The 16,976-nt window shown below is 37.3% G+C and overlaps 2 protein-coding genes across 2 annotated transcripts; both read right to left on the bottom strand.

The window, feature by feature from the left end:
• Nucleotides 1–7,509: 7,509 nt before the first annotated feature.
• On the bottom strand, nucleotides 7,510–8,819 carry LOC120295804 (TMV resistance protein N-like). The gene is made up of 3 exons (XM_039317379.1): nucleotides 7,836–8,819; nucleotides 7,598–7,678; nucleotides 7,510–7,542 (listed from the first exon to the last, which is right to left on the bottom strand). Exons 1-3 carry the CDS (start codon nucleotides 8,817–8,819, stop codon nucleotides 7,510–7,512), a joined length of 1,098 nt encoding a protein of 365 aa, XP_039173313.1.
• A 5,543-nt stretch (nucleotides 8,820–14,362) lies between these two features.
• LOC104454876 (disease resistance protein RPS6-like) lies at nucleotides 14,363–15,481 on the bottom strand. Its single transcript, XM_039317378.1, has 3 exons — nucleotides 15,183–15,481; nucleotides 14,521–14,641; nucleotides 14,363–14,371 (listed from the first exon to the last, which is right to left on the bottom strand). Exons 1-3 carry the CDS (start codon nucleotides 15,479–15,481, stop codon nucleotides 14,363–14,365), a joined length of 429 nt encoding a protein of 142 aa, XP_039173312.1.
• Nucleotides 15,482–16,976: the final 1,495 nt, after the last annotated feature.

Genomic DNA, 16,976 nt, shown 5'->3' with positions numbered 1-16,976 from the left:
TAAACGAACGGGTGGGTCGGGTTGGGTTGTCCGACTCAAATCGACTCATTTAAACCATTTATGACTATATCAAACCCGATCTATACTCGACTTATACTCAATCTATTTAACTAAACTTAAAAAAAAATTAAAAATAGTATTGCTAAAATATTTTTATACAACACAAATTTAATGGACAATTTTTATAATTTTTAAAATAATTATTTTTAAAAATTCGATATTTTACTTTTTAAAAATTAATTAATTAATTTTTTTTTTTTAAGAATATAGTTTTTCTTTTTCTTTTTCTCTTTTCTTTTTGTTCTTCTTCTTTGCCCAACCACCGCCACAAGCGAGCCTCAAGCTTGCCCGGCTCGCCAACGTCCGCGAGCCTCAAGCTTGCTCGGCTTGCCAACGTCGGCGAGCTCAAGGCTCCCTAGATTGGTGAGGTTCGAGCCTTGCCAAACGTCGGCGAGGCTCAAGCTCGCCCCTCACCCAACGCCGGCAAGTTCGAGTCTCGCCAAATCGGCTTGGCTCGAACCTCGCTGATTCGGTAGCTCGAGCTCGCCCCTCACCGGATCTAGCGAGACTCAAACTCGCCAAAGCCTCACCGGGCGTCGGCGAGCTCAAGGCTCACCGGCTAGTCACCAGCCATCACCGTGCCGACCACCAAAAGGAGGAAGAAGAAAGAAAAAAAAAAAAAAAAAGAAAATTAAAATGAAAAAATAATTATAATTTCGATTTTTATAAAAAAAAAATTGTAAAGTTAAAGAGAGAAGAGAGAGATTGTGAGGTTTTGGTTGAAAATGGGTTCTAAATCCAACATATTTAAGACCCACTTAAGACTCACCCATCTTAAGTTTTTAATTACTAAACCCATTTAACTAGTTTCTTCCAAAAATAAGTGATCTATTTATGATTTAAATGGGTTATATATGGATCTAAGACCCATTTTGCCACCTCTAATCATCACTAAACTAATAGGAGATTAGGGTTGATGCTAGTGGTACTCCATACTAATGGTAGAGACGTACAAAATACAAGAAAATTATCCATAAAGTTTTAAATTTGCCATGTTACGGCTAATTCAATCCTAAACATTTTGACAACTTGCCAATTCGTTCATAAATATTTCAATTGTGTTGATTTAATTCTAAATCTATTAACGATTTATCAAACTAATCCTAAACATTTTAACGAATTGCTAATTTAATTTTTTAAGCTAATTTTGGCTAGATCTAGCTAATTTTGGCTATTTATCGTTGAAGTAATAATCCATTCATTGTCAGCCAATTTAGGTGACAGTCTTCGAATTATTTATTGATTTTTTCTTCTTCTTTTTTTCTTCTTTTTTCCTCTATTTTTACATAGGATTGAAGACCACTATGTGTTCGCCAACAACAGGTGAGTGTCACAACCCTTATTGTGGCCCACGAGGGCACCGCATCCCGCTTCGGCCCTAACCAGTCACAATGAGGGCCGCAACGCTCACTATGGTTCGCAATGTGGGCAAAGGCTCACAAGTCACAACTCCCTCGCCAACCACAATGAGGGCTTCATAGCCCTCACACATGGCCATTCGTCTCTTCTGTTTTCATGGGTTTGAGGAATTTGGGGGCAACTAGAATTTGTTAAGTTCGGGTTGATTCCGAGCTATATGTGGACGGGTGATCTTCGGACCCAAGAAACCCGGTCCGAATTCCTTTTTTTAACAATATTAGAACTCATAAAAAGAAAATCATGAAAATTTTTAAAAGATTAATTAATTAATAAAAATCATAAAAAAATTATAAATAAGAAAATTTTTATAAGATATTAAATAAAATTCATAGAAATTTTAAAAATTCAATAACTGCATAAAAATACAGAAAAAAAAATCAGCAAATTTTAAAATTTTGGAAAATTCAAAAATTCATAAAAAATTTGGAAAATCCCCAAAAAATTCAAAAAAAAAAATAAAATAGAATTCCCCAAAAAGCTTTAAAATAGTTTTTGGATGATCTCCTCTTAAAAAGGGGATCCTTTTATATCTAAAATTGTGTCCAATTGTCCTTAGAGATGAATGCCCTTGATTACACACTTTCCTTATGTTAATTATGGTTTCCATTTAGCTTAGTTAGAGGCGGCATGCTCCTTATTTAAAAATGCTAGATTCTTGCTCTCCTAATGTAATTTTTTCAATGTCACTTTAGTTATTGATTGTTATGTTAATAACTGCGTACTCGCATAGTCATCTCACATACTAGTAGATAGATCTAAAATCAATCTAGACTACCTAACAGAAAATCTTTTGAAAGAAATAAGATTAGGTACCCAAATGGTACCGATTGTTTATTAGTGTAATCAAGTCCTTAATCTCAAACTCTCTAATTGTATAGAAAGTGAGGTACACTCACATGCTTCACTTAGTTTTTAAGCCTACTTCAATAGGTGAGTAGTGACTCATCATTGAAACATTTTTACGAACACATTAATATCGCACAAGATATGGATTTGGGAGAGCTCGCTCCTAATTATGCCCTTGGGCCCGTCTTTTAGATAATCTCACTAAACCTATTCTCTCTCCTGAGGGGTAGGTCACGACAAGAACCAAAGCCAAAGGAAGGTGTTTTTGGTGTGTCCTTGAATGAACCGTCTAGAAACATATACTATTGGATTTCAAGTGTCTTGATGGAGTCAAATATGATCCATTACATGCCATTAGTTTAAAGCTTTGTGGAAATAGATATGAATGACTTTGGTTGGTATGTGACTTTTGTTTTACCTAGCTATCCATATGGAAGCCGGACCTCCACATGATGTTATCGTTGCTCTAGCCAAACAACAAAAAAATGAACTTCTGTCAAGATTTCAAAAGAATGTGTTAGTTAATGAAAATGTGACTTCATGAGGTTCCTTGGTCGGAATAAAGATGGTCTATCTCTATCCACACCAGTGAGCTGCATTCAATGACCAATGATATCATCTATTTGTTACATCCAAAAAGTAAAAAGGAAAATAATTAGATAGTGAGAAATCATCGAAGAATTTTCACCATTACTTATCATGTCTTAATCGATACTTATATATTGAATGAGATTCTTATAACTTATTGAAGCATTAGCAAGATATATATTGGATGATCCGAGAAGATGTTTTCTCCAACATCAAAATTGGTGCAACCCGAAGGAAATGAATCAAGTATTCAACACATAACTTTAACCATGCCTTGCATGTACGTTTCTGAGCATAAGCAGATATTCAGGACAAAAGACGCCCAATCATGAATCAAAATGCAAAATGTAATTTTTTAACTTTTTGGTGGCCGGAGTGCAAAATGCAATATTGTGATTGACGTACTACATAGAAAACTTCATTTCCTATGTCAAGTTAAATCGAACGGCATATGCTTTTATGGAAATTATAACTAATTTACCTTAAATTCATTTCTTCCCCAAAATTAATTACCTTAAACCCAAACAAATCTTGACGCCGATTATGTTATTTCCTCTAAAATTCGTATCCTAATTCCAACACTAAACTACCTAGTAATGGTTTATAACCTCATGCGGTCCTAGGAGTAGACAAGACTTGTGCGAGGTTTTTCTCAACCGCTAAAGGAAGCAAGACCAACCCTTTCATGCTGAGATGTAATGTGGTTTATAAGTTTGGGCAGGTTTTTATCTTTTAGGTCAAGATTCACCCTAGAAAGTCTGGCATCACTAGGTTGAGAACCATCCGGGAATCGATCACCCATAGCTCAAATTAAAACTTTGACCAAAAACAAACACGTTGATGATCTACACTCCAACAGGTGAGCTGCCTATAAAAGAACATGCAGTTAGTGTAACTTGGATGTGTAGTCCCAGTTGGGGCTTCAAACACAAAAGATTTATAAATGAAATATTTCATTATGAAAATGCTGATCATTCACAAGTTTAATTGCTTTCTTCAGCAACTAATACGTAAAATACGACTAATTTTCAACGATGTAAAACATAATCTCCACAGTTAATTTCCAGTGACATAATTTTTCCATACCAAAGATTGCAACAATTGTTGATGGGCAGCTCAAGAAAATAGACGAAGCTGAAACCAAAATACGTTCGAACTCAATATAGCTAATCTGTTTTATAGATAAAACGGAGATAATTGTCAACTATCCAAAATTTGAACTGTTGAATGTACAAGTGCTTTAATGGTAAGTATTCTGATAGATGACATCCGCTGACTTTATTATTTAATAGGTTTATAGATCCAACCCATTTGGATTTTTGTACTTCTCATCTTGATGATGATCCGAGGAGTATTATGTACAATCTGACAATTGTACAGGTGAACCATTTCTAGTGGCCCAAACAATCACAATATCAGGGATAATTAGGCATTATTTCACAATAGCTCCCAGATTTGAAAATGTATCGGAGCTCTGATACCGTTGCACGACAAATCCTGAGCTCTGAAAATTACAGGTTAATTCTTGAATTTTGATTTTTTCTGCAATGGCTAATTTTTTTAATCTACATTTCCGTTAATTGAGTATGGATTAAATTATTTTTCTTTACAAACTTAACCGTATTATTGTTAACTTCATCAGTCATACATCATTTCTATTTTCTTAACTTCATTCACCATGTAGTAGAGATTATTCTAGTCAAGAAAAATGAGCAAGTCCCTATTCAGGGACGTTTAATTTGCGATGCAGAGGGAAAAAAAATAGTGACAAAAACAAAAATCAAAGCTCAAGAGGATAATATGTAACTTCTAAAAATCAGTGCTATTGTGCAACGCAGTCATAGTTTGGGAAAGTAATTTATGCCTAATATATACAATACAGCTAATTTCCAACGGTACAAAGCATTCCTCTATGGTTAATTTGCAATGGCATGAGTGTTTTCTCTTATTCAATGTATGTGTATCGTTAGATTATCGTAGTTGCTATGAAAATATTACCGATAGTCATAAAAACTCATGACTATGTTAAATCAATGCATATACACCACATTGAAATGAATCCTAGAAATATAAGCAAGTGGGAAACATATTCAATTGAGAAGAGTAGGTTGACACAACTCTATAATTGTCAGGAGCATAATGTAATCAACCCTACGAACCACGTCAAATAACAACACTCAAACAATCTACAAACCACGTCAAATGACAACACTCAAACAATCTGATCCAAACTAACACTGTATTATTTATTGCAATAAATGCCACCAACGGCTGAAATTTGAAGATTCTAACATTTTTTGCTTCAAGTCGTGATCGACATCAAGGCTACTTAGGTTAGGGGGAAGCGTGGGCAACTCTTTGAGAAAGTCGCAGTTTAGCAAATCCAAAGTCTGAAGCCTTGACAAGCGACCAATTTCTAACGGAAGGCTAGAAATACGAGTACCTCGAAGCCTCAGTTCTCTGAGAGGATATAGGAACCAAGTATCACTTAAAAAGAATCCCTCCAAACTCCTGCACCAGGAGGCATGTACTTCTTCCAGAGACATTCCAATATAACAAGGAAATTCTCTTACGAAACAAGAATCCATTTTCAGCACTTTCAATTTCCACAGGTGTGTAGTTGAATCAGGCAAATTCGAAATACCCGTACCTGAAATATCCAACTCTTCTAATGAGTCCAATTCGCCAATGGATTCCGGAAGCTTTCCAAGCCCACGGCAGTCCTTCAAAGACAAGCGTCTAAGATTCCTCAAGTCTCCAATTGACTTAGGGAGTTCAAGAATTTCTGCGTTATCCAAGGCAAGCATTGAAAGAGCTTGAAGTTCACAAACCGAAATAGGAACACAAACCAATGTGAAGCAATTAGTGGCACTAAGAATTTGCAGTTTAACCAGTTTGCCTATCGACGCAGGAAGTTCTCGTATGGAAGTGCCATCAATCAAGAGCTCTTCCAAAGCATTCATCACACCCATTTCCGCTGGCAACATGCTAAGTTCAGAGCAGAACTTCAAATTCAGGGTAACCAAACACTTCAGATCATTAATTGAAGGATCTAAATGAACCAATTGAGAACACCGCTCAAGGATCAGTATCTCCAAATTTGGGCAAGAAGAGAAGCTAGGGGTAACTAATAAGTCCGCACAACCTGTAAGATTCAAGACTTTCAAACGCTCCATCTGCAGAACAAGGGAAAAAGTTCAGATGGCGTAGAACTCACGGTTTACGCGTGCATGACAAAATTTCTGTTTCAGAAATTTATTTCTGGCCAGAAATTGATTTCTCGATTTCTATTCCCCGGACAAGTTTCTGAGCAAAGAAACCTGTTTGATAATGACTCAAAATTTCTATTTCTAGAACAAAAATCCGTTTGATAACAGAATAAAATTTCAATTTCTAGGAATAGAAATTGATTAGATGACAACATAGGAAATCCTCAAATACAAAATAATAGTCGAAATAATACTAATACATTACAAAAGTTGAAAATACAATTTTATGGAATTTCCTATTACATGTGTTTACGTTTCGTATTACGTAATATTTTCTTTCGAAAAATAAACAACGTGGCAAAAAAAAAAAAATCAATTGAAATTCAATTGTAGTGAATATGTCGTTATGTTTTTGCTGAAATTGATTTCACATTAATCAAATAAGTCTAATGATAGCCATGATTATAATAGTCTAATCTCCTAAAAAGTCCTAACTTCAAGTCTAATTCCAATTTCTTTCCAAATTTTGTTAAAAAATCCTCACAATGTTAAAAAATCGTCACCAATTTTTTTTCAAAATTATCAACACTAGGATTATTTAAAAATTTATTATCAAAATCTGTATTTTCATCAACACTCTCACAAGAACAACAGATTCCTTATTAGATCTCTTTTCCTTATAAAAGAAAAATCGGATGAAACCCTAATGATTTGACCCATTTTTACCGTCTCAATGTGAAGTTTATGATTAAAAAAATAGTTAGCTAGATAGAGCCGTTGTCTGGCATACTACAGAAGAGTAGGTGAAGAAAGACTCGTTAGTTATGAATGTGGCAAGTTGACTATTACCATGCGTGAAATCTCTTGCGTGCAACAAATGAAGCGTTGTTCATTCAATTCCCACCATTTGGCCCAATGGTTAAGATTTTCAATCAATATTGATTGAAATGATTATATTAAAAAATTATTAAAATATTTTGGACTAAATTAACTATTTCTATTTCTATTTCAATATTAGTGATCTAAAATATTTTGGACTAAATTGAAAAGTTGAGAAAAAAAATTTTCTATTTCTGTTTCAGAAACTGAGAAACTAAAAATTTCAGCTTCTGATTTCTTCGATTTCTCTATTTCTGAAATAGAAATCTGTTTCAGAAATAGAGAAATCAGATTACGTTACCAAACAGATTTCTGTTCCAAACCTGTTCCGGGGAACAGAGAAATAGAGAAATCGAGAAACAGAAATTTTATCATGCGCACCCTTAATGGCCAACACAAACACAACAGCAAATGAGCTATAAACCCACCTTAATTCCTTTCCAACCTCCCCAGGATTCTGTAACCTTACTCCATGAGAGATCGAGAATAACTAAGTTCTCGTTTTTCTCTAAATGAATGCTGATCGCGTCTTGAGGGCACCCTTGCCAATGAAGCCACCGAACGTTCAATAAGGCACCTGCAAATTGTCCACCAACATTGGCGCGACCCAAGCAGAGAAACGTCGTGTTTGGCAAGAACTCAAAGCCTGCCTCTTCAGTGTTAAGGTGGTCTGTTTCCTGTATGAAGGACCATAAAAGTCAAGTATAGAAACATGTGGAAGTATTCAGACTATAAAATAATTACTATAAATGACTAAAAGTCCCATGCTTCACCCATGAAAGAAAATCAAAAAATAAATTAAGGCCTAAATGCTACTTTTTTCCTCCGACATACCTTTTTCCCCTTGTCCGTGCCCTGGGCTAAGGCAGGACCGTACAATCCAACACCTGTTCCTGGATTATGGAAACCTTCGCGAATAATCTCCCTGGCAAGGCACCTCAGCATGATATGCATGCCCATTTTATTTTCTTCCGTTTTTATTAGGAACATACGACGAAGAACCTTGATTTCATCACTAGGACGATCATAATGATGCCACATATGTGAGGCAATCCTACAATCCACATCCGGAGGGAAACATGCAATATCAAGATACATCTGCTTTTGCTTTTGATCTAATGCTTCATAAATTACGCTCAGAATCTTCTGGTAATCTTCCTGAAAGTGTTGTATGAGATCTTTGAACTTAATCCATTCTTCCAGTCCTTTATATTGCAAAAAAGAACCAAAAACTTCGACAAGTAGTGGAAGTCCCTTCGCAGCCTTCACTATATCGATTGCACTTTTAACATAAGAACGTAGTGTATAACTCTTTCCGGTTGCTGCACACTGCCAGAAAAAGTCGAATGCTAGATTGTCATCCATCGGACTAACATCGTAAGTACAAGCTAACCCTTGAGCAACAAACCCTTGAAGAACTCTGCTTTCTTTTGAGGTGACAATTATTCTACTTCCAGAACCAAACCAATCAAGCTTAGCTCCTACAAACTTCTTGAGGAGGGTCCCTGTTTCTACATCATCAAAAACAATGAGAACTTTCATACTCCTAAATATTTCTTTCAAAAATCGTACTCCTTTGAAAGCAGAAGCAACCTCATACTCTCTTTTCCAAATATCAAAGATCAACTTGGTTTGAAGATACTGAACACCACCAGGTTGCTGCATTGTTTCTTTAATCTCCATAAGAAAACTGCAAGCGTCAAAGAGATGGGATATTTTGTCATAGATGATCTTGGCAATAGTGGTCTTTCCAATACCATCTTTCCCATGGATTCCAACAATTCGTACATCGTTTGCTTCCAGTTCCAATAATTCCATTATTTTTTATTCTTGACTGTCTTCAGGCTCCTATAAAGGTACTCAAGGAGAATGTCAGTTAGTAGAGAGGGGAAGAGAAGTTAAGAAATACAAAGAGGTACTGTAAGTTCCAGATGATAAGGCCATTCTCTGAAACATGTATTTTGAATGTGCCTGCCAATCAATCATATGTCTTGCTAGTTGAGATGTTATAACTAATGTTTAGCCGATAGAGTAGATAGGTTGTGGAAGATAATCTCCACTGAAGTTCCTCCAACACAATCATTCACCCCATACATCTCATTTAAGCTAAAGATCCCATAGTAAACCTCCTGTCTATGAAAAAATCTATTAAGTAATTCTGGCTTACTAATCATCAAAAAGCCTAATCTGACTAGCATACCTCGTTTCTTGCCCTTTATAGTCTGAAAAGGAAGCCAGAAAGTTAACTACCAGCCTTATCAGGGACGATCTCTGAATCGCCGTGGGGATAAATCTAGTAGGAGTCTACCCTTGAGATCTCATTTAGATGTTCAAGATCTATAACGACTCAGATTCAATGCCACAGAAAGTGGAAGAAAACACAAATGTAATTTGAACGATCCCATCACACACTGCTTCCACTGTTAAAAATTCTGATCCAAGATTTTTCTAGTATAGCAATATGCTTTAAAAGTCTAGAAAAATCCTTCGAAAATTCTAATCCTCGGGCGGCAGTGGAAGTGTCTGGAATCCACTAAAGCGTGTGTAGAAGGATCCATAAAGAATCTCTCTGCAACAAGGATTACAAAGCTCTGGAGGTGGAAATCCGCGAAGGAAAAAAAGAACCGAAAAAATCTATGACTTGAGTAGAGATTTTCTAATGTTTAAGTCGGTTGTAAGCTCTTCTCCTTCCTTGTGCAACAACAATTAAATAATTAAAGCTTCTTTTTTTCCCTTGTTTCATTGTGCTCCTTCGACTGTAAAGTCCACTCCCATACACACATCTCTTGTCGTTTTTCTGCCAAGTACAACACGCACCCATGCACACATGTAAATCAACACCAAAAACTAAAACCAGCATAGAAAATTGTCAGCCATCAAGAAAGTTAACAATTTGACACATCAATGACAGGCCTATGGTAAAAGCAATAAAATGCAAAAACCACTTGAATATAGTGTCTAGAAGTAAAGATTGCCTTAATTTTTCTGTGAAAATAGAAGTAAATACGTCAGACTTCCTTCTCAAAGTGCAAACTATCATCACGGCAGTTGATCTGAAGTTTTCACTTTCCAGGAAACGCGAAAGCTATGATACTATTTACAACTTAAAAATGCTCTTTTGCTAGTTTCCTGTCAAAACAGAGAGAGTTTCTAATCTGGCATGTCATCTATTTGTGGTTTTATTTCTTAAACAACATTTTTCTATTGATCCTCCAGTCCCACTATTTCTATCTTCATTTATTGTAATTGCTTGGACATTTTTACTCTGTTTAGTTTTTCCCGTAATACTAACAATCCTTCCTCAAACAAAGTGCACAGCATTAAGAGCTAGATCGTCTTACCCATTGTATTCTATACTAGATAATATGATTATGGCACCCCAACTAGTAAGTGTCTTGAAATCAATGAATTGACACTACTATAAGAATTCACCACTTAATTAACAATTGTGTATAATCAGCTCATATCAGAGTCCACCAAACAAAGAAAAAAAAAGAAAAAGAACCATGAGAACTTTCTCAATCCTCTAATATACTGAACTATCAGAAGTGGCAAAGAAGCTAATAGGATATGCGCTGAAGGTGGCAGCTCCATAAGGCTGTGGTGATGGGAGATGCAATAAGTTGACTGAGTTGTTTTAGAAGAAAACAGTGGTAGGCTATATAAGTATAGTTGCATTTCAGAGATGCTTCTGCGAGGGACCAAGATGGTCATTTGGCAGGTAAATACTGAAAAGTTAATGGTACTAATATATATATATATATCTAGAGGTATTGCTGTATCAAAAAGTCAAGTTTGATGCATTGCTGATCCACCTAACATAAAGCTGCAATCTCTAAGTTCTTTTACTTTCAGCATTTAAAATTTGATTTTTCTTTGGTAGCTAAGTTTGATTCTTATTTAGTATTGAAGACTTCTTATCTTAAGAACCATGTCGATGTCAACATTCAAAGTAGCGTGAATTATTTCGCAATCTCTAAATTCTATTTCGACGAGTATATTCAAGAGCACCATGTGGGCCTCCCATTTGCACTCTAGGAGTTAGGAAATATCTAAGAAATTCAAATAGACTCGGCATCTTAAGAGCTGCACCTCTATGCTAAAAAAGTAAAGGGGGAAAGCCAAATATTCTTTTCAGCGCCTACACAACTTCCCTCATTCTTAAAAATTGAAGTATATGCAAGCTACTTCAACGTTCGGCCGATGACTTGCATTCTTGATGCAGCCCGCATTAAAGACCAGCTCTCTCGACCAAAAAGATCAGCCCGCATTCAAGCTCGACGAAACTGAGAAGCTGTATCGACATCTTAAGTCCATCCCAGAAGCTTGAAAGACACCTTGGAAGCTCGCGTGACACTTTTACTAGTTTATAGTTTCCATGCCCTTTACTATATCTCCTAGTTTCAATGCTCCTTTATTTCTCCTAGTTTCATTGCTCTATCTTTATTTCTTTGATGATATAAGCCCAATTTCTTGTAGAAGACAGATAACTTTTGATGAATTTTGATAAATGAAAAGCTTTGCTTGAAGCAAGCATCGTGAACCTTGTAGAGTTCATATCCTTGAAAACCTAGAAGAGTTTTCACTCCGTCCTTGAAGAGTCGGAGCTTTTAAAATCTGCATCCTTGAAGAGTTGCAGTCATCAATCTAGAAGAATCGGTGCCCCTCAACTTCCTTGGAGGCCTAGAAGAGCAACCAATGGAGTTTCTATCTTTTCCTATTCTGTTCGTTATTTCCAACCCAATTTCGACCATCCTACAGTGCTTATTTCAGAAAACCCAAAACTGAGAAATTGTAGATCCAGAAGTCTTTGTTCATTTGGATTTGGAATCAGGTCGATCCGATATGTATCAACAAAGATACGACTGTTCTCCTGAGCTTGCGCAGTGCTGAAATTTCTGTTCGTCCCGTTTCTTGTGCGCAAGTCACTCTCCCGATCCTGCTGTTTGAGAAAGCCTACCCTAGGCTTGCATCATTTGGTATCAGAGCTTTGGAGGAGAGGACAATGCCTCCAAGACAAGCTAGACATCGTGGCGGCAGAACCGTTCCCCTCAATGAATTGCACACACTCGCTGAGAATATGCAACAACAAATTGATGAATTGACGCAAGAAGTTCAGCGTTTGAGGGTTGAAGCAAATAATTCTCCACCCCGTTCCAGGACTGAAGATTCCCATGGTGACTCTTCCTCTTCGGAGAGTGTTCAATCTATGCACGATCGGAGGCATGTTCGACATCGTTTACAACATATTCGTGAGCCAGATTGGGAAAAGGAAATCAAGAAAGATGTTCCAGAATTTACAGGTAATGAGTCTCCTGATGAAATTGTTGATTGGCTAACACTTGTGAATGAGGTGTTTGAGCATCGAAATGTTCCGGAGAATTGTCGCGTTGGGATCATTGCTATGCGATTCCGAGGCAAGGCGATTGCTTGGTGGAGACGTGAAAAACAAACTCGCCAAGGCGTTGGCAAAGCACCAGTCACTTCGTGGAGAAAGATGGAGGGCAAGATTCAAAAATATTTTCTTCCCAAAGGATATAAGAGAGAGCTCTACCAATGGTACCAAAATCTAAAACAAGGTACACGAACGGTGGACCAATACACCAATGAATTCAATGAGTTGGTGATTCGTAACAATATCCAAGATCCGGAGGAGGTGCTTGTGAACAAATACTTGAACGGTCTTCAATTTTACATTCAAGACGCCTTGGAAGTCCTCGACATTTGGGACTTAGGAGATGCACACCAACGGGCACTCAAAATAGAGCGCTCTCGTTCTCAGAGACAACAATATGCTAGTAAGCCTTCTACTCAGCCCCATGTTTCGAAGCAACTTGCTACGTCCGAAATACGTTGCTATTCTTGTGGGGAGTTGGGTCATCGTGTTAGCAATTGTCGAATCAATAAGAATCGACCAGCCGGTTTAGCCTTTTTGGTGGATGATGATTCTGATGAGAATGCTAAGAATCCACTTGAAGAGGAGTTGAAAAATGATGAAGAAGCTGCAGATGATGAACAAATAGTGCATACTGACACTGGCGAACTTCTTATGGTGAGGAAAAATTTTCCTACTCCTCGAGACAACACTGGAGATAGGTGGTTGCATACCAATATTTTTCATTCCGCTTGCACAATCATGGGAAAGGTGTGTCAATTAATTATTGACTCTGGTTGTTGTGAGAATATAATTTCTGAAGTAGCAGCAAACAAGCTGAAGTTGGAATTAAAACGCACCCTACGCCTTATAAAATGTTGTGGTTGAAGATAGGTGCTGAGGTAACTGTTTCAAAACGATGCCTAGTTAATTTGTCCATTGGTTCTGTTTATAATGACAATATATGGTGTGATGTTCTACCGATAGATGCTAGTCACATTATTCTTGGTCGACCATGGCAATTCAATAAGAGGACTATACATGATGGTTATCGAAATACATATTCTTTTGAAGGAGGCAAGAAGATTACGTTGGCACCTAGTAGGGTGGGAGATTCTTCTGATGATGATGGTGAGAATTCGAGGACGAATTCTTTTAAAGATGGGGAGGATGATGCAGCCCGCATTAAAGACCAGCTCTCTCGACCAAAAAGATCAGCCCGCATTCAAGCTTGACGAAACCGAGAAGCTGTATCGACATCGTAAGTCCATCCCGGAAGCTTGAAAGACACCTTGGAAGCTCGCGTGACACTTTTACTAGTTTATAGTTTCCATGCCCTTTACTATATCTCCTAGTTTCAATGCTCCTTTATTTCTCCTAGTTTCATTGCTCTATCTTTATTTCTTTGATGATATATAAGCCCAATTTCTTGTAGAAGACAGATAACTTTTGATGAATTTTGATAAATGAAAAGCTTTGCTTGAAGCAAGCATTGTGAACCTTGTAGAGTTCATATCCTTGAAAACCTAGAAGAGTTTTCACTCCGTCCTTGAAGAGTTGGAGCTTTTAAAATCTGCATCCTTGAAGAGTTGCAGTCATCGATCTAGAAGAATCGGTGCCCCTCAACTTCCTTGGAGGCCTAGAAGAGCAACCAATGGAGTTTTTATCTTTTCCTATTCTGTTCGTTATTTCCAACCCAATTTCGACCATCCTACAGTGCTTATTTCAGAAAACCCAAAACTGAGAAATTGTAGATCCAGAAGTCTTTGTTCATTTGGATTTGGAATCAGGTCGATCCGATATGTATCAACAAAGATACGACTGTTCTCCTGAGCTTGCGCAGTGCTGAAATTTCTGTTCGTCCCGTTTCTTGTGCGCAAGTCACTCTCCCGATCCTGCTGTTTGAGAAAGCCTACCCTAGGCTTGCATCAATTCTCTTCTAGTTTCAGTTCATGCTTTGCCTTCTTTTTTCTATTATATTCTAACTTTACGACGACTGCATAATCATGTAAAAATATTTCACGATGATTAGACTTTTTGTCATTTGGATGTAAAACACACTTCAGCTGAAACAAACTTCATCAACAGTAACAACCTTTAGGAGAGTACTGGAAAAGAGAGGAGAATAGGAGCAAAGAAATATACCGAGGTCCTGTAAGATAACTTGGGATTATGACCAATGCGTTGACCTTCAAAAACACAATTCAGCTCTATCATCTGCTTATACAAAATATTTCCAACGATGGATGTGAAAAGTTCATTTTCACTGCCAAGATAGAAAAAATCTCAGTTCCAAACCATTGGCAGGTGCACTCTAAAAATCTACCACCCGACGCCCTACATAATAAAACGACGACTTGGATGTGCTAAAAGATCACTGATCCTTAACTGCAGAATAAGATTTAGCTCATGCAGATATATATTAAACATACTACGCTGATGTTTAGTAATTGGATGAACGAGGGATAATGCCACCACAGCAAGTATTTAGTCTGACCAATGGATTATATTGTCACAGTTTGCCATTGGATTAAAAATATCACTCAATCATGGATTGAACTACAGAATGACACGATCATGTGGATGAAATAGAACGAACTTTTAAAGAGAGTTCACTGAGCCAAGCTGAGATATGTTGTGGAAACGGGGTCAATTAAGAGTACAGCGGAGTCGACCAACGTTTGCATTTTCTGCAGGAAAAAGGTTGTCGAGTTTCCTTTTCCTGACATTCTCGACTGTTTTGTGGTCAATTGAGCAAACAAATCAGAAGAAACCGACGAGAAAAGAAGAAGACGGATGTAATATACCTTTCATATGAGCTTCGTTCCCATCCCTTGACATTACCAGCCACCACAAGAGCCTTCTTGCACCGCTCGACTTTCTCATTGCCAAAGCTCTTCTCGTGAGTGTCCAGAGCGCGTCTGTAGAGTGAAGTTTCCAGCTTCACATCAGACCGTTCCACATTGTAGAAAACGGGCAGGATCTCTTCCTTCCCACCTGATCTAGACGTGTGTTCTACCATGAGTGTGAGCGAGTCAAGGCACCAAGGGCTACGAGCGTATAGCTTGGAAAAGATAGGTATGTAGATCTTGGAGCTGTAGATCATTAGCGGAAGCTCTTCGGGAGTAAATTTGATTCCATTATCTCTGAAAAAAACGAATTCCCTCACCTGTCAAGCGGTCATAGAGGCTAGTGGCGAATCTATGATCTTCAACTGCTGAACTCAGGAACACATCATACGTTGGTTCAGCATCTAATTTTGTCATATCTGGCTTCCGCCTTGCTTGTTCAACTTCGACTCTTCTTTGTTTTGTGCCAGCGTATGCAGCCGTACTTAATCCTGCCTCTAACTTTATCAATCTTGATTCAGCCTCGCTGGTTTATCTTTCCTACTACTTTTCCCTTTACTTTGATCCAGCCTCGCTGGTTCATCGTCGCTTATTTTCCGATTATCGCCAGCGTGTTCAGCCATACTTATTCAACCTCTAACTTTATCGTATTTTGATTCAGCCTTGCTGGTCCATCTTCCGCCTCTTCTCAGTTTTCTGCCAGCGGATTCAGCCACACTTGATTCCGCCTTCACCTCAATCTCTCGTCCTCCAAATCATACTCTACCTGGGTTTTTAAACGATAGTCATGTCAAACGGTCCGAGTTTGCCTTACCAGTCGTTCAATAACATGTGAGATGTTAATTTAAGAGAAAATAAGTTCCCCAAAAAAAAAAATTTACTTACGAACATTCAAGAAAAACTACTTGTCCCCAAATTACTGTTGTTCGAGGAAATTAAAATATACGATGATTATTAACCATTTTACAAATTGCGGAGTGATGTAAGAATTATTGATGTAAGTAACTAAGAGTATTGAAGAAGTAATCTACAATAAATTCAAGTTGTTCACAATATTCGATGAAATGTTACAAACATTGAGAAATTCAACTTTACAAGGCCCGGGGGTAAATCACTATATTTAAAAGATGATAACTTGTCATGTACAAGGACTCATATAAAGATTATAAACATTGTAGAAAATTATCAAGTAAAGTAGCCATCGCTTACCACAATTTTGCAGTATTTTACTCTCTATTGGTCAATTACTAAGTGCTACAACATTCTAGTCACGGACCATATGGTTAAGTTATAGATCAAAAGGTAAACTACTAATTGTATGTAAAGATGAGTTACAACAAGGGGTGTCAAGAACCGAAACCAAACCGAAACCGAACCGAAATTTTGTACAGTTTCGGTTTGTTTTTTAATTTAAAAAAAAAAAACTGTTCTTTATTTTCGGTTTGGGTTATTTCAGTTCGGTTTAATTAATTAAACCGAACTGAAATTTTCAACAAAAACTGCTCCTCTCTCTTCTTTCAAAATCGCTCTGAGAAAATTTTGTCTCTCTTCTTCTTTTCAAATATCCAAAAGGAAAACAGAAAGCCGCTTCCTCTCTTCTCAGACAGCCATTGCTGTTGCTTGCTCTTGCTCGTTGGTCCATTCTCTCTCTCTCTCTCTCTCTCTCTCTCTCTCTCTCCCCAGAAAAACCAGCAGAGAGCAGCATTTAACGAAAATAAATGGGGATGAACATGATGCCGGAATTTCCGCAGA

Source organism: Eucalyptus grandis, chromosome 7 (genome assembly GCF_016545825.1).
Source record: "Eucalyptus grandis isolate ANBG69807.140 chromosome 7, ASM1654582v1, whole genome shotgun sequence".
Lineage (NCBI taxonomy): Eukaryota > Viridiplantae > Streptophyta > Magnoliopsida > Myrtales > Myrtaceae > Eucalyptus > Eucalyptus grandis.
This window is presented reverse-complemented; position numbering and strand designations above follow the sequence as displayed.